The sequence below is a fragment of the Phalacrocorax carbo genome, chromosome 15, assembly GCF_963921805.1.
Source record: "Phalacrocorax carbo chromosome 15, bPhaCar2.1, whole genome shotgun sequence".
Lineage (NCBI taxonomy): Eukaryota > Metazoa > Chordata > Aves > Suliformes > Phalacrocoracidae > Phalacrocorax > Phalacrocorax carbo.
Window position 1 is genome coordinate 11,822,888 of NC_087527.1, and position 19,880 is coordinate 11,842,767.

The 19,880-nt window shown below is 42.9% G+C and overlaps 1 protein-coding gene across 1 annotated transcript in view; it reads left to right on the forward strand.

The window, feature by feature from the left end:
* The first annotated feature begins 463 nt into the window (after positions 1-463).
* TMEM132C (transmembrane protein 132C) overlaps positions 464-19,880 on the forward strand; it is a 227,589-nt gene continuing 208,172 nt past the window's right edge. The window contains exon 1 of the mRNA XM_064466398.1: positions 464-1,035. Coding sequence (XP_064322468.1) covers positions 960-1,035 — 76 coding nt within the window. The 5' untranslated portion in view covers positions 464-959. The remainder of the gene's footprint in view (positions 1,036-19,880) is intronic.

Here is a 19,880-nt window from a genome sequence, read left to right on the forward strand (position 1 = left end):
CTTTTGGTTTTCCGTTTTAATATAGGCCGATTTGCAGCAGCACTTGGGAAACCAGCAGCGGGGCGGTGAGGGCAGTGGTGCTCCCTCACTCGGGGGGAGCGTCTCCGCTCCCCAGCGCCAGCTCGGCTGCGGGCCCCTCTCCTCACCTCGGCGCCCCCCTGCGCCGCCCGCACCCCGGGCAGGGCTCCCCCCCACACCCCGTGTCGGCTTTGCGGGAGTCCGCCCTCCCTTCGCATCCCGGGCGCTCAGAGCGGCCGTCTCACCTCCTCAGCCTCCTCCGGCGGGGCGCTCGGCGCCAGGGCACCGGCGGCGGCTCCCCCTGCCCGGGGCCGCCCCGCGCGAGCTCCCGTCCCCTCACAGAGGCTCCCTCGGCGCCTCCCGCCCCGCGCGGGGGGCGGCCGTAGGTAGGGCTCCCCCCGCCCCCTCCCCGCCGCCGGCTCCGCGGCCCCCCCCCCCCCCCCCCCTTCCCCCTCAGAGGGAACAGCGTGTGTGCGCGCCGCTGCCGGCGGCCCCCAGATAAAGGCTGGGGAGCGGAGCCGGCTGGAGCCGAGGGCGCTCGGGTGTAGCGGGGGGACGGCCCGGCCCAGCCCCAGCCCCGCCGGCTCCGGGACCTTTTCCCCCGCCCTTTCCTCGCCCGCTTGAAAAGTTCTGCCCGGGGGAGCGCGGCGGTGCCGGGGCGCCCCGTCCGCCTCAGCCCGCCATGGGCGCTGCCCCGCCGGCCCGCCCCCGCCGGCGCTAGGGCAGGGCGCGGAGGGGAGGCGGGGGCGTGCGGGGCTGAGGGGAGGGCGCGGGGCCGGCGCGGGCGGGAGCCCGCCGCGGGGCCGAGCGGCGCTCCGGAGCGAGGTGTGCCCGCGGAGCTGGGCCATGGCGCGCCCGCGGCGGGCGGCGGGCGGGCAGAGCTAGCGGCGCCGGCGGAGCCCCCCGCAGCCGCGCCCGGGACCCGTCCCCGTCTCCTCGGCATGGCGGGGGCCGCCCGGCGCGGCGGGCCCCGCCGCCCGGCTGTCAGCCTGCTCCTCGGAGCCCTGCTCTGCGGAGGTAAGCGGGGAGGCACTTGGCGGTCGGGGGGAGCCGCCCGGGGCGCCGGGTCGGAGCGAGCCGGGTCACCAGTTGATCGCCGCAGGCTGCGCCGGGCGCGTTTGCGGCTCCTCGGGCGGAGGCTTGAACTCCGTCCTAAGCAAGCGTCTTGTTTTCCACCGGAGCGGCGTGTGGACTGAGTTATTCCTCCCTCCTTCTTCCCCCTTGCCTCTTCTTTTCCTTTAAATCCTGCCTCTGTCTCTCTGCTGTTTTAAAATTTCGCTTCTCCCCCCCTCCCTTTTTATTCTCCTGTTCATTTAAATGGTAGGAAACCTTGCAAACTTGCATTTGGCTAAAATGAGAAACAGGGAAAGTTTCCTTTTTTTTTTTTCTTTCCGCTCAGCGATGCTGGTATTTACAAACGCATCTGAATCCTTGCCTTGTGCTAAAGGGATCCCCTCCGCTGGAGGGGGTGTCCCAGTGCCGGCTTGGAACGGAATATGGGGAGCAGTGAAGGCTGTCAGAGGCACCAGGAGCACAATGACAGTATTTGGGAATAGCGTCCTTTAAATTATATTAGAACTGTGCAGTGGTAGCTCCCGAGACTGGAGAGAAGCCCTGCTACCTGCACTGGGCAAGATGCTCGTTATCTTGGTTAAAGGGGCGGCTGGGGAACAGGTTTGTCTCAGCAGAGAGGTCATTTGAATGATCGGCTGTTGTTTCTCATCGCTGAACTTTTGTGATCACGGAGTCCCTTTGACAAAGGCAGATCTTCTCTGAAGTGATTCAGGAATACAAATCGGGCGTGATCCAACCAGGGATTTCTGTGCAGAATAGTAGGTGACTGCCATGTCGCAGCACTCCTTGTTTTCTTGCTCAGACCGTGATAGTTGTGGATGTTTTCTAAAAATATATGCTTCCCCCCCTGGGGGGCGGGGGATGGAAACTTGTTAAGCTCTCTGCCATTCCTGCTGCTGTTGTCATCCCTGGGAATAAAAAAAAAAATATGTTTGCCTTTTATCCTGTTGGTATTAGTGGTGCTGTTTGACTGACATAAGAAGATTACTAATAAAAGACTTCACTGTTTAGTTTGGTCCAGTCCTGCCAACCTCTCTCCCAGGGTAGTTGGTTGTAGAGGCAGCCATGAGATACGCAGAAGTATCTCAAGAGTGAAGCAAGGGTGGAATCGGTAGCAATTTGTAAAGGGACTTCACCCCCCCACCCCCCCGATCAGTTGGGAAAACAAAGTACTTGGCAGAAAATTGCATGGCCTCTTAATGCCGGTCATTTTAATATAGTACATTAAAATGAATGGCCATCCCAGTGACTCGACATGCTCTGAAAGCGCTGATGTGAAGAATCTAAAATACGGGTTTCTGTTTTGGTTGCCGCAGCCTGGAGGTGGGAATTATATTAGCCTGGCGCTCACCTTCAGAGACTGCACGAGATTAAGACTTGTGAGGGGGGTCTGGCGTTTTTCTGGGGCAGCGTGTCTCTTCTGCCGTGCAGCTTTGACAGCCACAAATGTGTCTTCTCCAATAAGTGTTTGGACTTAATATGTTGAGCTGGGCACTGATATGTGGGCGTTTTCTATCTGAACATGTTTTTGTAAGAGAAACACATAGGTTATGCTGCTGCTTAAGGGTGGGAGAAAGTGCTACAGTGAGAGGTTATAAACAACCCGACCTCGTTAAGCCATTTCTCTCTGCTGGAACCTGGGTCAGCATTGACTCAGCCATGCTGTAAAATAGTCAGTCGTGGTGCCACCGCGAGCAGCAGCTGCTGGGGGCTTCTGGGCTGTGCTCCTCAAGAATAAAAGAGGAAATATTGCTTTCCTTCAGGGAAGAAAAGCAGAGCTTCTGAGCAGGGAATTTGCCTCTCGGCATTGCTGGGCACAGTATGATTTAGAAAAGAGCTGGTTAATTAAACTTATTAAATAAGGTGTTTGTATGGTTTCCTTGTGAGGCCTTAACAAGCATTTCATTTGCGCTCCCCTTGTGTATTTGCACTCTTTTTGTTGGTGTGTTAGGATAGCGATTGTTCTTGAGAGCTGAAGTCCAACTAAATGAAAGTCACTTTATAGCTCACAAGCGAAAAGGTTTGTAAATGTGCTGAGAAACTTACTATTATAGACAAGTTGTCATTTGCTATTTAAAGAGCTATATTTACTTCTCTGAACTCATTAACATCTCCTATCAGGCCTGAATTTCTAAGAAAACTCTCCTGAAATGTTGCCTTAGGCTTCAGTCTGCCATTATGCTGTGGTTATTATCTGGCTAATAATGTTAATTCATTCAATCTCAAGAAAGAAGCTTGGCATTTAATTTAAGCCATGCCTCTAGTCAGACCAGGATGTATAAAAAGTCAGCATGTAAAAGTGCTCTTGCGTTTAGGTACAAGCACATGTTTTACATACCAATTATTGGATGCCTGCTCCCTAGGTGGAGAGTATGTGTGTGAAATCATATTTACATAAGTAAATCCCGAGTGTATATATATATTCCTTTCAGGAAATGACCTCTTTTCAGTGAAGTGCTAATGCATGTGCTTAAGCCTCTTTATAGCCAATAGGAGGTATTCATGAGCTTGAAGTAAGATTTTTTAAAAATTATTTTTAAAAATTTTTTCCTTGAATCAGAGCATAAAAGCGAATGTAATTGGACAGATTTACTTTATTGTGTAATGCAGAGATAAGTGGGAATCCTCAGTTTCATATTAGCCATGAACTAAGACAAGAATCAAGGAACCTGGAAATACAGAATCCAGTAAGTCCTGAAAAGGAGTTTAAGGATGCACAGCTAGAGGGTTGACCTGTTTGCACAAGAAGTACATATGTGCAAGATAGTATTGAACGTGAGCAGATGTTAAAGGTGCGTGGAGTTACCAGAGTTTTAGGTACCTGAGTAGTGTTTGAACACGAATGCAAACGCAGTTGTGCATCCGTGGGTTGGTGCAGCACCTGCTTTGGTTCTGCTCTTCTTTATACCACAGTGATGTGATACATCCTTGTTTTGCTTGTTACACTTGTTTACAAGTGTGCTTGTTTATTTGTTTTTTTTTTACCTCGTTACTCTGTTGTGGAAACTGATTGAGGCACTTTGTTTTGAATATTGTTTCATTCCAATTGAAATCGTTCAAGCAGTGAGGATTTTCTGTATCTTATATTGAAAGTTCAATAGCATGGCATACCCTAGTGTTATGGAAAACTTCCTAAATTTTCTTTTTCTTATTTCATCGCGTTAGTACTAGCTGAGAACGCAGCAGGGACTTGCATTATGTTAAATTATAACTGCATGGAGTTTTATAAGTGGCTAATCTCTCTTTTGGATATAACACTTTCAAAATGGAGATAGCGCTATTAATATTCTAATTTACTTTGTTTTCATATTTGGTAGTAGATCTTAAAGTTTATTAGGTGCGTACTTACCTAGTAAAATACCCAGCAGTTGTATTAGCAATGTCTGTTCGAGCAGGCTTCTAAAGGCACGACTGTGCGATATAAAATGTCATACCTGTAATCGCTTTTCTAATGCGTGAGTACGTGTCTGGCTCTTGTAATGGGGGAACAAAGTATATGTATGAAATGAAGTAATAAACAGCACACTATTATGTTTTCTTAAGTGGTTAAATGTTAGGAAATATTGACAAACTATGTTCGTGGAGATGAAAGAATGGGGATTTTATGGAGAATTTGGATTTAGTTCTGTGTTTTTCTTCTTAAACTCTGCTGACAAAGGAGTTCAGGACCACTGGAAAGGTAGCTTGTAAGGAATAGCTAGAAACTCTGTCAATAGCGGCAAATTTGCCCGAAGTGTTGGTATACAAACTTTCCCGGGTAGAGTTTTCAAGGTAATGCCCCTCTAGTAAATGTCTGAGCTGTGATTAGGGCATGCCTATTTAAGGCAGTTAGGCAAGAGACACAGAAGTAAATGAAAGTTTGAAATCTTCAGAGTATGATCACACCACTGAAGAGGTGTCAGAGATTTCTTGTGCTGAATCCCAAGTTTCTTCAAGGAGTTGGTAAACCCTTTGATTTACTCATACGCTGCATGCCAGTTTGTGCTGCCGCACTGAGATTTTGGCAGCAGTGCACATCTGGCAGGCCCCACTAGATGCGTCTTAGCCGTTTTGAGAGAGACAAGAAGTGTGTTATGATAAAAGATGTAAAAGTAAAATGGCAACAAGTTGAGAGAACTTAAGTGTGTAAAGACAGTAATTGAAAATCATCTAATACGGGTGTTACAAAGCTAAACTGAGGGTGCAAGAGAAAGCAAACACGTATTGTGGGTGACTTAAAATAATACTTGTCCACCAGTTTGAAGGAGACATTTACTGTATACCTGGTAGATTTGATACTACAGAGGCAAGAGGAGTTAGTGAAAGGAAAGCTATGTAGCAGGAATCAGACCTTGCCTCTACTGTCAGGAATACCACTGTCCTGATGTTTTCATCAGTCATTTCCTTCTTTCTCTCCCTGTTTCTCATCCGCTGTGATTGTCACTTTGTTGGTGAACGACTCTATCGTGGTTTGGCCACACTGTCCAATGGGACCTTTTTATTTGCTTAGTAGCTAAACACTACAGTGATACAAATACAGGTAATATTTTGTGATGCTATAAGGTGTTAACTTAAGGTGTTTGGCTGAAATTTGAATGCTCTGTCCTTCATAGCGATATGCAATAACTTTCTGGCCAGAAAACTTGCTTTTGTCTCGTTCAAACTCTTGTCCGCCCTTGCTTTTACAGGCCTGAGTCCTTTATATTTTATGCAGTCTTCCTTACAGACTCAGTACCCTAGCAAAACAGTTTCACAGTGTTCAGCTCTTCAAGCAGTTGTACTGTTTTGTGTTCTGTGGACTGGCTCAGGCTCTAGTGACAGATGTGACCCCTTTGAAACAGGGACGGACAAATGGTGCATTGAAAGTTCATAGCTTCTGCAGTCTCCTCACTTAGAGGTATCTGGTAAAAGCCTGCGGATGCATCTAGCTTTGGAAATAATTTCAGTCCAGTAGTGCCTGTGTCTGTTTTAGTTAGAAAATGGAAATACTCTCTCTTTATCTATTTGTTCACATTTTTTTGGGTCAATACACAGCCTCGGGTCACCATTTTTCTTTTCAACTGTATCTAGTGAAATGACCCAGTGAGTCTACTCTTCTATTTTCTTTGCTATTCTAAAGCGTACTAATCTGTAGAGCTTGAATTCCATAAACAAAGTGTCATCCCCATCACTAAAATTACAGGCATCTTTGCAGCGCTGGTCAATTAGGTGAACTTTTCTTTAGGGAAGTACATCTTGACTAAGTGGTTCTTTGCCTCTACATTTAAGAAATGTGCTAACGCCTTGCTATTGCATCACTGACATCTTGGGTCAGTAACTCTGTGCGTGGAGACAACCTTTTCTGGCACTTCTTTTGCTCGAAAAACGCAGATCATACTAACCGTAGTTCTGCTGTCATTATTCAAAGTGTTCTCTTGAAACTGTGCAGTTTAGCAGCTCAACAGATGTAAACAGCTAGGCTAGTCTCCTCAAGTGGACAGTTGTTTTATTATTTACTGCAGCAAGAATTTAATCTGATTTTGCCATCCTCTACTGTTACAAGTGTCAAGCGTAAGGTCAGACGCCTTTTTTGTTAATTGTTTCTTCCCACATGATATTTTCCATTTTGTTCTACAACTCTTATAAAATTTCTGCCATTTTGTAGAACGACAGTGTGAAATATTTAATATTTTTATCATAAATACATTAACTACCAGAATTTGTGTGCTTGGTGCTTTTGGTTGGATGTTCCTCTTTAACATCAGGAAACACAAACCTGCTGCACGGGGAGGCTGTAAGTGAATTGCCCTTTTCAATAACACGAAGCAAACACTAAGCCCCAAAACAGTGGTTAGGAATTTGACATTTATGTGAGAACTTTGAAGTGAAGTAAGAACGTAAGGGGGGGAAGCTGGCTTAATTATGAAAAAAGACTTTGAAAATAGTTTATGCTTGTGGATGGAACAAATGCTCAGGAGACCATTAAGGATATCTAAAAGTCAGGTTTTTCTGTGCATCAAGACAAAATTTTAAGTAAATAAAAGGTAAGCTGATAGCCAGTGGTGCTGGTGCAGCAGAGGGGTTGCTCCACTAGATTCTGCTCGTTAACTGCAGCACACCATCACAGAGTCTAGATGTTGAAAGATATTTGCCGGTACATCTAATGTTGTTACTTATGTAATTGCTCTATTTTTCTGCTTGATAAAATTTTTCCAACTGAGCCATTTCTCATTTGAAAATATTTTTGAAACTGATACAATTTTCAAAAATTACTTTTTAAATTGTGCTTGTATCTAAAATTTACTTAGTTAATTTAATATTTTTTTCTGAAGTTATCTCTTTCACATGAAATTACCATTTTGACTTCTGGTAAGTGTTTTCAAATATGAACTGATAATAGCGTAGGTACTCCATAGACCACTTCACTAGTGTTTTTCTATAATATTGTTTTGATACTAAAAAAAAGAACCAGCTCTTTGTAACTGCTAAGAAAAGATTTGTCATTCCGAATTACTTTTGAAGAGCATTTTAACTTTACATAACAACCTTTTTTTTTTCCTTCTGATTGAGAATGAAAGAATTGAAAATGTTAGTTTCTGTCCTTGTGAAATTCCGTTTTCCACCCAGTTGTATTGCCTGAGGGTGCAGCTCCTTACCAGCTTAGGCCAATGTAAATTGATGCTGCCAGGTTTCTGCCCTCTCCCAAAGTGAGCAACCCTCTTCTTGTGCCAACTCTGGTATGCCTCTAATTCCTCTGTAAGCTGCTTCAGGGAGATAAAGCACATAAAATACTACTTTTTGTAAAGGGTAAGTTTGTATCGCCTTGGGATCAACTTAGTGCTGGTATAAGCCAAACAGAGGATGGTCCCAAGTGGGGGAGGGACAGCTAAGCAAGCACAGTACTGCAGCCCAGCACTTGGGGTGGTGTGGCTTTGATTTGTTCGTGGGACACTACAGTTAAAAAAGATTGTTATGGGACTTGCTTACAGTATATATCCAATGCAGGATATTAAACACTGAGAGGTTAGAGAACATGAGAGGTGCTTGGTAAACTATGCTGCTTTGATTTCTCTATTGGGTGTGTTTTTTCTCATTTTGCTTATTCGGTATCGCTTTGAACAATTAAAAGGGAAGCTTACATTAATGAATTGCCATTTCCTCATTTGGGTAGAACGCACCTTTTGATGCTTAAGATAAAACTATTTCCCTGTATTCAAACCAAAACAAATACATACCATCACCATCCCAGCCTCCCCCCAATAAAAAAAACCCCAACCCCCAACTTCCTTGGACTATTACTACAAACAGGACTGGTAGCGTTGCTTCTTATTAGAATAGCCATTAAAAGAGTTTGCTTTTATTTTCTTATAAATTCCACAGCCATTAACTGTTTCAGCTAAAATATTCCATGCCAAGCATCTGCCTCAGATCGAATACATTTATTTTTTTTCTTTTCCAAAACTTCAGCCAAGAGTTCAGTGGTTTACAAGAACAGAGCTAGTGGAGGCGGGGGAGAACTGTGGATTTTCCTTTGTTTAAAAATAGTTGCTTGGAGAAGCACTGATACCCTGATGAAACTTGCCAGGAAGAGACTTGTGCGATTGGTGAGAAGACAGTCCACGGTTGATTTGTTGGGATATCGAATGGGCAACATTTGAAGAATGAATTTGCTTATGACAAGGAAGGTCTTGATGTGTATTAACACCTAAATTCTATGAAAATTGTTATGCAGTGGGCACATGCCATGCCAGGGTGAGCTCTGCTTCCCTTGCAGTTACAGATCTTCATGGCAGGACTCTGACCTGGTGTCGTGGTTTAACCCCAGCCATCAACTGAGCACCCCACAGCCACTCCCTCGCTCCCCACTGGTGGGATGGGGGAAAATTGGGAGGGTAGAACTGAGAAAACTCGTGGGTTAAGATATGAACGGTTCAACAGGTAAAGCAAAAGCCGCGCACACAAGCAAAGGAAAACAAGGAATTCATCCCCGCCTCCCCACGGGCAGGGGGTGCTCAGCCATCCCCAGGACAGCAGGGCTCCATCACACGTAACGGTGACTGGGGAAGACAAACCCCATCGCTCCGAACGTCCCCCCCTTCCTCCTCCTCCCCCAGCTCTACATGCTGAGCCTGACGCCATGTGGTGTGGGACAGCCCTGGGGTCAGCTGGGGTCACTGTCCCGGCCGTGTCCCCTCCCAACCCCCTGTGCCCCCCCAGCCCCTCGCGGGTGGGGTGGGGTGAGGGGCAGCAAAGGCCTTGGCTCTGTGCAAGCCCTGCTCGGCAGGAGTGAAACCACCCCTGTGTTGTCAGCACTGTTTCCAGCACAAATCCAAACCACAGCTCCGTGTGAGCTACTGTGAAGAAAATTAACTCTACCCCAGCCAAATCCAGCCAACCTGGGCAAAGCATAAGAACTGTGGGCAGGGACAGTGTCCAGCCTTGTGCTCTCTTATGCTCCAGCCCCTTCCTTAGCTGCAGGGGAGGTTTTTGGAAGAGGAAACTGCTGAATTGGAATAAAGAAAGGATAAAGCTGGAGTTTAAGGTGGGGAGTGAAATGGGCAAAAGGAGGATGGTGCAGGAAAGCATGGTCTGAACATTGGCAAGGACAAGAATCAGGTTGGGGACAAGTGGGAGGGAGAGTCAGGCTTTCTGGGCAAGGAGGAAGAAGGCTTAATTATGGGAAAAGTGACTATGGAAGATGGAGTAAAGGAAAAAGGGAGGATAAGGGTTTGCAGAAAGACAAGAACCTTGGCAGGATTGAGGTTGTGTAGGGGGACATCTTGGGAAGGTGGGACTAGAACGAGAGTGGCAAAATGAGCAGAAATATATCGGGGAGCATATATGGATTTCAGTCATGCATTGATGGAAAAAGGGGTTCAGGCTTGAACAAAATGGGTGTAGAAGTTCACCCAGAGCCTGGGATGCAGAATGCATTGTGGTAGTGATGTGCTGTGTGTAGAGGAGGAGGAGCGGGGCAGGTGGGGTGCAGGCCTGCTGTAATTCTGCTTCTCCAATGCCTGTTGTAACCAGGTGGAACCTTCCTGTTGCCATCAGTGGGTCTGGAGTCAGGCCCAACTGTCTTCTGATTTAATTACTGATCTTAATTCTTGTTGTCTGTAGCTGAATTGCCCTGTCAGTCATTGTACAATGTCATTAAACTTGTGTTGAGACAGTGGAACCTAACTGACCAGTGGCCGGTACTTACTGGGCTGTTATAGCATGTTACATATGCCCACCTCTGGCATTTGCTCTGCTGGTGGTGTGTATGTGCTGGTGGAGAAAGTAATTGCGCCTTATCCATTTTCATTCTTCTACACCAGATTCATTTTTGCATGACTTGATGTAGTGGTTTTTTCTTTTTAATTTCATATCTCTGTGGAAAGAGCCAGAATGTTTGTTTCTGCTCTGTAGAATCAAATGACTTATTACTCTTCTGGCATAAAATAGAGAGTAGCAAATACAATAAATAAGTACTGTGGAGGAGGTAATGTAGTATTGACTTCTCAGTACCTGTTAATTTTCACTGATCAGAACATCAGGGAAAGGGAGATTGAATTTGGCTGCCCCTTACTGAGGGTGGATACCTGCTGGTGAATAGCGCTAGCCTGAAAACTCCATGAGGGTTTCAGTTTTGCAACAGATTAATGTAAAAGCTTGTAGAGGAACAATTTGTGTTACACTTTTGTCATACTACCTGGTAGCTTCAGGTTGTCATTCGTCACATTTCTGCATTTTTAATGCTGAGTTTAGTTTAGGATTTCTTTCTTACCTGCTTTGCTCTTCTGGCTGGTGGGTCCTCTGAAACTTGACAATGTGTTTCACAGCTCCAGGTGTGCAGCATTGAACTGCTTAGATGGAAAAGATGCTTCCCTTCATGTGTAGCTGTGATGTGGCATTTTGTCTTGAGTCGTACAGCGTATGGGTAGCACAACTAGAAAAGGCTCCACGTTTTCTGGAGACACAACCTGTGCTTTAAAATGCTTGTTCAGTGAATTTGCGTGACACGCTTTGGCACTAATAGCCAAAGGGAGCTGCACGTGCCTAACGTGCTGATGTGACGCAACATGAGTTTGGTTTTTCTTGACTGGGTCTCTTGTGTCTATCCTGGTCTGTCTTCATTCTGTATCTTCAAATCTTAGTCTTGTAGATGACAAAGCTTACTATTAAAAAAAATAAACCATGTTTTATTTGGGAGAGCGACTTACCTTTATATTTTCCATCTTTTATAGGTGTTCAAAAAGATAGCCTTCTATGAGAGATGCTGTTGAGCTCATACTGTTTTAAATGCCTTTGTGCTTCTGTTGTTCATAATAATCCCATTGACAATTTCAGAATGAAATTTATTAAAAATATTCAGAAATAGGGAACTCTTTCCCCATATATTCATGTTTAGCATGCCCTCTTGTCATTCCATCTCAGCAAGAAAAGGATTTTTTAATGTAAAGAGCAAGAAATTGTAAGCAGGGTTCCCTGATTTCTGCAATTCTCTCTCCAGCTCTATATACAAATGTGAATGCTTAGGTAACCTCTCAGGTTTAATTTGTTCATCTGTAAAATAGGACTGACTGTAGCACTTGATTACCTTTTTGTTATCATAATACGGGTAGAAAAATATTTTCTTCTTTGGCATAAAATCACAAGTTCTTTTTACAGTAACATCTGCAACTGAATAGATAGTAATGTGAATTAATTATTACTGTTTCATTTTTACCCAGGGAGAAAGCCAGCCTGATACAAGATCGGTATCACATGATGGTACTCAGCAGTTTTCTGGAGGTGCTCATTAGCTTCTGGAATCAATATGAAAATGACTAATGTTGTGCTTTGGAATGTGAGCAGGCTAGTAGAAGGAATTTTTCCAATAGTGTGTGACACAACGGAATTAGTATACTCTCTCTTCTCCTTTGGAGTGTCACAAGCAGTCTGGAGATGAAAGGAGGGTACTGGCTGGCTTTGAAAGACCTTGAAAGGCTGGTCTGGAAACACCTATAGTGCAATGACTATCTGGAAGGTCTTACTTTTTATTACATTATACAGTTATTCAAAGAACTGTAGATTCATGGTGTTGCCTTGGCTGTTTCATGGATTAGAGTTGGATATCGCTATATTTCAAGGCTTAAAGCTTCACAGGTCCTCAAAGCTTCAGGCTTCCACTGAACTTTAGTCTTGGTTTTGAAATTCATTTAGAATTAAATTAGCTGTAGTGACAAAACCATGGCACTTTAATAGGAATCATCAGATGACATTTAAATATGATCATGTAGTACAGTAATGTCAGAACTGGTTTGAGGTAAAAATCATGCTTATAGGCAATATTGTTCAGGAAAGTCACAATATGCAAATAGTTTGTTTGGAGAGTACTTACATTGATTTGTTTTTGGTTTATCTGGGGAGAGAAAGAGGATCCTCTTTTGTCAGTAGCACATATGTGTAAAGCTGGAGGTGAATCCACCATTCTGAGTGCCTATAAAAGTTTGGATCCTGACCTAGGTCCTGAAATGGGTCTCTTGGCTTTGTGTATTGAATCAACCTACAGTGGTCCAAAACCTCTTAAACTTTCTGAATGTTCTCACCTCTTTTGTACGTTGTGGCTCTTGCACCTACTCTCCTCATTTATCACTTAATACGAGTATGTCAAACTGAAGCCTTGGGTCACCAGTGCTTGTTAGTTTCTCGTGACTTTTTGTAGTTCATTATTCTGTGACTGTGGACTTTTCTGAAATTAAAAATTGGATTTTAGTGTTAGAACCTGTACATGAATAACTGTCGAGACACTGGCATAAGTAGTTAGCTGATCAAGTTCTATCTCTTTAGTAATGAAGCAAATTCTGCTCTTGTGGGCACTCTGTCATGCCCTACGTGTTGCAGGTGAAATCCTGGTTCTGCTTATTTCAGTAGGAGTCTTGCCATTCACCAAGATATCAATACACATATATATTGCTCTATATATGTCTAACAATGCATGGCTGCTTGGTGAAGTGTCACCAGCCCATCTCACCGTACCGTGTGGTTTCCCTTCCTATGACGGGAAACTGATATGGTGAAGAGGACGTTCCCAGTGCTGTTCACAGGCAAAGAACAGTTTTGTATGAATTCTTCTTTTACAGAATTTTCATATTCCTTTGCTGGAAGAGGGGAGCTAGTTCAGGATGCCAAATATAATTTGGCACTGCTAGACCCTGTCAGAGATGAAGTGATTTTTGGCAATATCTCTCTTTTTCTGCTAATTAGCCTCTAAGTGATAGGTGCAGTTTAAATAATTCTGTTTCAGCATCCTTCATGGGAGGATATTTAAAGCAATTCATCTGAGTCCATGTGTTCAAGTAATTTGAAGTACATTTAATCCAGATTATTTGGCTTTTACATGTAGAGGTATTTTAAATATCTTTATCCTTGGTTACTTATTTTTTTGGGGGGTGAAAACTAGCATAGTAATATGTAGCTGGGATTTTCAGTTATCCTGCCCTGTGTCTTGCAGTAGCCCTGCACAGAGTTTCCAGAGACAGAGGGAGAAGCTCAGATGTTTTGGTGGAAGTTTTGTCAGCATAGTTCATTTTATCTATGGCTTTATTGAGTAATAGTTCGTGTAATTCTTTCTGTCCTCATCCAATGCTGAGTACGCCTGAATTTCTTTCCACCTGATATAGGTGAGTATATGAAAGGGGGGTGGTGGAAAGAAAGGACAATATTTTCCTGAGTAGACTGTAGAGTTTGGATGTTTTAGTTCTTACTGGTGGTTGGGGCTGTCCTGGCTTTAGCTGGGATAGAGTTAACTTTCTTCACCATAGCTGGCATAGTGCTGTGCTTTGGACTTAGCTTAAAACTCACTTGATTTTAGGCATGTCAATATAATTGCTCCAGTTATTGTTTTTATTGACGTAGTTAGTGAATGGTCATTGGTGCTCAGGAGGGTGATTCATCTGACCAAATGTAGATGTCTGCTTTAGAGTGAGGTGATCTGCTCTCTGGGTTTCCACTGGAAGTGTTGGCTGTGTCTTTGACCATGGTGAGAACGACGACTTATCTGTACATAGATGTTGATATTATAGCATTGTAAGAATAGGTGAGATTAATTCAACCCATATAGACTTATTTTTCAAAGAGTAAATGGGTCTGTAGCTTCTGTTAAGTGGTCAGTGCTTTTGGGAAATCCATCCCATTCACCCAGATTCAAACTCTTAACTTAGGTATATTAGTTAAGATTCTGAATTACTCTATGTTCCTATGATCACAGAAGAGTAAGAAATGCTTCCAGAGGGTGATTCAGATTGATGTGATGTTTTGACTCCAAAAGGGCCTTTATTCTTCCATCATCAAAGCCTTGGACAGATAAGGTCTGTGTTCAGAAGCCTTAGTTCTGTAGGAAAAATTTGGATGTACATGACTGAAGTTGGACACACACACAACAGAAAATCCCCAAAACTTGAAAAATAATGAAACATACCAGTTAGTGTTTCTGTACATTAAATGTGAAAGGACATAGCTGGAAAGCTCCCTCTTCTGTTATCTGTGCTCTGTTTTGTGGATTTGGTTATTGAAAGCTGTCACTCTCTAATATGTCATCCAACTTTCCACCTTAGACAGTGAATTTTGGGTTGCCAGCCTGTGATTTTGTTAATTCTAATAATCTTTGAAGAAATATACTTGGGTTTATATTGAGATTTAAATTCTATACTGACATGGCAAAAAGTAAATAGCACTTTACATAAGTACAGGGCGAATATGACCCCCCTGTACCTTCTAAGTTTGAGTTTGTCTCACTGCATTTCAGCTTTTAGCTCCTCTTAACTGAAAATGAAATCAAACAATGTGAGCTTTTGGGAAGCTGTTTTGAGGGAACAGAAAATGCAAACCACATGGTATACTCACAATGTGAAGACTTAGTGAAGAAATCTTTCTTCATTGGAAAAATGAACTCTAGTGGGTTTACTAAGCAACATTTCAAAGCAGTTTGAGATGAAAGGTCTGTGGTCTAATTCATTGCATATGTGATATTTCCTAATGGATCAGTGTTATATTGGAAAAGGATTCAGGGAAGTGCAGTAAAATTGGGCTTTTTTTGGTTTGAATTGATAGTTTAAAAATGAGTTCGATCACAATTTTCTATCTAAAAAATGGCAGATATCTGTATATCAGAAAATTGCATCTAGACTAAGCATTCAATGCTTTTCACTCTAAAAGCCTTTTAAAATGTTGCTTTCTCAAGCTCTAACATTTTAGCTGAAGTTTTCCATGCTGCGTATTTTCTGACTGATTTGGGAAAGTTTCTGTGAAGTGGTTCAGTTGTTTCTCAGAACAAAGCCAGCTAGAAATCCTGAGTTCTAGCCAGCTAGAATAATTTCCATGAGCAGCACTAGTTGGGTTAAATCCTGTGATTTTCTTTGTTAGAGGCAAAGATAGATGGTGTTTTCCTTAATCTCTTTCTGAAGTGATGATGATGTATGAATCCTAGTATTCATTTTTACTAAGTAGGATTCATGACTGCAGATAACTCCTGCAAACATGCCCCTGCATTAAAAAAAGGCACACAGAAAAAGGGGATAAAAATATTTTTGAAGCCACAGAGCTTTTGGTCTAAATCCATGAAAAATCTATTCAAAGTTGCCAGACTTCTGAGTCTGAAAGTTGGGTTTAGTCAGTTCTTAATGCAGAATTGAGAGGGTGGTAGCAGCGTTATTCTGAGAACCTTGTCTTTGTGGAGCACACTGCGTCTTAGGTACCAGAGCTGCATACGGATTTTTCTTGGGTATGTTCCTCTTTAACTGTCATAAGCCATCACGGGCCCAGTTTCCAGGGCAGAAGCTGCAGAGCCACGGAGGCTCTCATGTGCTCTCGGAACGCCTCCTTCCTCTACTCTGTTTCATGCAGAAAAGGAGGAGGGAGCAATCTTGGGACATGACAAGGGTTAAGGAGCAGGTGGTTATCTACGGCACTGCTGTCTCATTTCGTACACAGGATGGATAGCTTCCTGGGAAAAAATCCCAGTTTTTGTACTGAAGGAGGTTATTGTCTGTGGACTTCTGCTTCATTTGTTACAGAAGCTGGAAGGTGTGTAGATGTAACAGGCTCAGCATGGGTTTAACTTCTGAATCTATACAGAGGGGAACTTTGGTGTTTTTGAGTATTAACAGCCCCTGCGGCTGTCGCTGTTTTTCATACTCAGTGTTGGTGACAGCATCCTAGAACATATTTGTAATAGCCCTTCAGAAACCACAAGATCGCCCTCACGAGCCAAATGCAAACTACAGAAGGAAGATAGGTGGAGGATATCTGGTTCTAAGCACCTTCTGGTACCTCTCAGAAACTTCCCTTGGCGTTCAGGACTCCTTTTTCTGAATCCCTCCTTTATCTTTTCTTGTTGTAACCAGACGTGCTGGATAAGTTTGCGGGTTAACTTGTATCTCGTGGAAGGAGCAAGGCTTGTAGAAAGGTAAAAAAGGGTTTAGTAACACTCTGGGGAATTATATTCTGTTCTTGTTCCTGCCACAGAGTTAGCACTGTTCTTGGGCGGGGGGGGGGGGGGGAAGAACAGATTTTTGTTACGCTTGCATGGTTTTTTTATAGCTGTCCCTAACGTAAGCAAGAGATTTGCTCAGAACTTACACTAATACTGTATTCTTCAGAAAATCAGGCCACAGGTTTTCTAAATCAGGCATCTGTATTAGCAGATGCTTCTGAGAGTGTAGTTACTAGTTTTTCTGTGCTGCAGTTCACCCTTTTAAAATTATAGAAAATTCTGCTCCGGAGGAGTGTTGTGTAAGTAAATGTATTAATATTTCTGAAGTGTTCTGTATGGTATCATGATAAACTGCATAAAACGTTTATCAGAATTTTAATAAATCAATGCAACACTTAAATATTGTGCCTTGAATTAACGCATAGGGGTATGCATAATGATAAAGAAATGGTGAGCAGCTGTCCATTCTGTCAGCCTTAGGCAGAAGTTCTTTGGAAGAAATAATATGTCATTAAAGGCTGTATCTTAATGCATATGTATGTGGGGATGACTTAAGTCTGGATTTCCTTATTACTTTTTTAGTGCTTTCCTTGGCAAACGTAACATTCTTTTTTGTGAAGGAACCTTCTGGCTCATTGTAGGCTATTCCTGCTGCTTTTAATATCCTTTGAGATTGATTCATGAAGTGCCAACATCTTGAGCTGTGGAAAAAGAGTAAGAATCCTAAAGGACCCTGGATACGTAGAAATAGATTTGAACTCAGACTCTTTCTGTGCCACTTTGATCTGAAAGAGACATCTTATGATTCAAAGAACCTTTACTGTTAATTAAGGCCATTAGTTCAGTCAGTTCCATTTTGATTAAAAACTGATAGCGTTAGCAACGTATATAAAGACAGCATCTGGATCAGGTTTGTTGGAATGATATTTTAAGAAACTAAAAGAGATTTCTCGGGTAACTTTTGAACATGTCTGTATGTGATAACTATTTAGAAAAAATTCTCTGTGGGTAGATGAACATCACTAATATAAAAACGTTCTTGAGTTCAAGTGATTAATGTCCTGGTATAAGATAGGTCGATGCGTGTTTCCATTGCACTAGCTGACGGTTCGCCACAGGAGAATGAAGTTGTGAGGAAACAAAAGACAATGGAAGTGACAAGTTCAGTGGAAGGATGCTAGAACACCTGGCACATCCATAGGGGATGGCAGTGGACCCACAACGCAAACAGCTTGAGCTGTGCCTGTTTTGAAAAGTTACCAACTATGCAAGTCATGGGAAGAAGAACCTGTGACTTTTTGGCTTCTTTTCATTAGGCCTTTAAACAGAGCACAGGAAAAAAAGAATATCAAAGCGATGATTCCCTATAAACCAGCCAAGTGGCCACATTTATGACTTGCTCTAAGTTGTTCAGAAGTATCTCTGATTTAGGAATGCTTTTAGAAGATGGCTCTCAGTCGCTTTCAGGTGAGATACAGCTGCAGAAACTGTACACAAATAGATGATAAAACTATTTGTCTCTTACCTGTGTAACTTTACTGACCTGCAAGACAAATGATAATGGCTTTTCATGGGCGTAGCCTGGGAAGCTAGGATTGAATGGAATTGGACCCTGTGGCAACACAGATCTCAAAGCTGCAGCTCAAGGCTTGAACTTGCCAAGGTCAGTGATCCTGGTATTGGACTTGCAGCTAATACAGGCCAGTGGCTGGGATGTACTAAGTTCAATTAATGCTGCTGTTCTGTAATAATTCTTAGTTATCTTAGAGCAGGTCAGTGGATTCTTTTCAGCGGACTGTAGTGGCTGAGGTATGGTACCTAGGAGCTACCTTATTTTGGAAAAGGAGAACAAAGTTCTATGCCTAAGAGCACGATTGAGGCCATTTGAGATCTGACTCCTGATGTTTTCTGGAATCATCTTTGTTTCTTCCTTGATATTAGGAAGTGCTGAAGGAGAACCAAAGTTAAATGCATAGATTTAATGGAATTAATCTGTGCAGGCACTTATAATTTCCCTCTGTATTGTATTCCTTTGTGTCCCATTGCACGCAGAAGAAATAATATTTTCCCCACCAGATTTCAGACGCTATAGAATCCTCTAAAAATCCTTACAGCTGTCAGGGAATGAGGATTCAACACATTGCAGAAAAGACTGAGGATGTTCAAGGTCAAGAATGGTGCTGACCTGTGTGATTGATACGAATAGTACAAGAACCTCTCCCAGCTCTTAACCTGATGTGTTTTTAAGGTCTTCAGTTAAACTTTTTTCTAGGCACCTACAAGGAAAGCAGTCAGGCTTTCTTTAAGATCTTTGTAAATATTCCTGCTAGTTAAGCTATTTACAGATTTTTTTGAATATAGTGGTAATTGTTTTGGGAATGGCTTTGTCTGTTGTATGAAGAAGTTCCTTACGGTCAACCTACAAAACAAAACTTTGTTCTTTGAATGTCAGAATGGTAACTGCCTTCAGTGGGTAGCAGAAATAGGGTAATAAGATACTCCATTAATTACTTCAGTTTTTTCCAAAAGAGGGGGAAATAGTAAGTGTTTAGAGAGAATGAAAAACAGAGGGGTCTTTTTTTTAAAAAAAAAAAAAAGACTCTGAGAAGTCTATTCAATGGCTATAGAGTTCCTGGATACTTCCTAGAGTGCTTGTCAGTGTCTTACATGATTGCATTTTCATCTGTTTACTTATACATCACCAGGAGATTCCTTAGCTGATAAGTCAGGCTTTTATCCTCATGTCCTTCTTGCAAGAAGGTTTACTTGAAAGAAAAAGAAATATTTTGTAGGCTTTTTTGTTTTCACTGTGTGAACAGAGACCAGTTATTTGTAGTTCTGACGGCTTGTTTCTGGAACCTGTTTTAGTTTCCTCAGGAAACTTACCTTATTCTCTCACTTTTTTCCCCTGAAATGTCATCTATTAAAAAAAAAAAATGAAATGGTGGTGTCCAAATAATTGTAACTGAGAGCAGAAGTCTTTGATTTAGACAGCACAGCAGTACGGTCTGTGTTACAGAAGCACAAGCTTCGCATTAATAAGCAGAAGTGACCTGGAGGGTTTCTCCTAAGTTTAGTGAGTGGTGTGATAGCACAGAGATTGGATGCATCAATGTATATTAAAACCCAGACTGAAATCCAGAATTTTAATGCCAACAGCGAACCCAGAAGCTCTGCTTCATTCAAGTCTGGAAGATGATCTGCAAAGCACATGGGACTCTGCTGTGTGCATAGAACAGCTCAGTATATCGTCAAAACAACATCAGGGAGCTTAATTTGCTGCCATTCCCATTCAGACAGGCTGCCTGCATCCAGATTATAAGTAGATACATCTGCAAACGTGCTGTGCTTCTTACCAATCCCTAGACCTGCT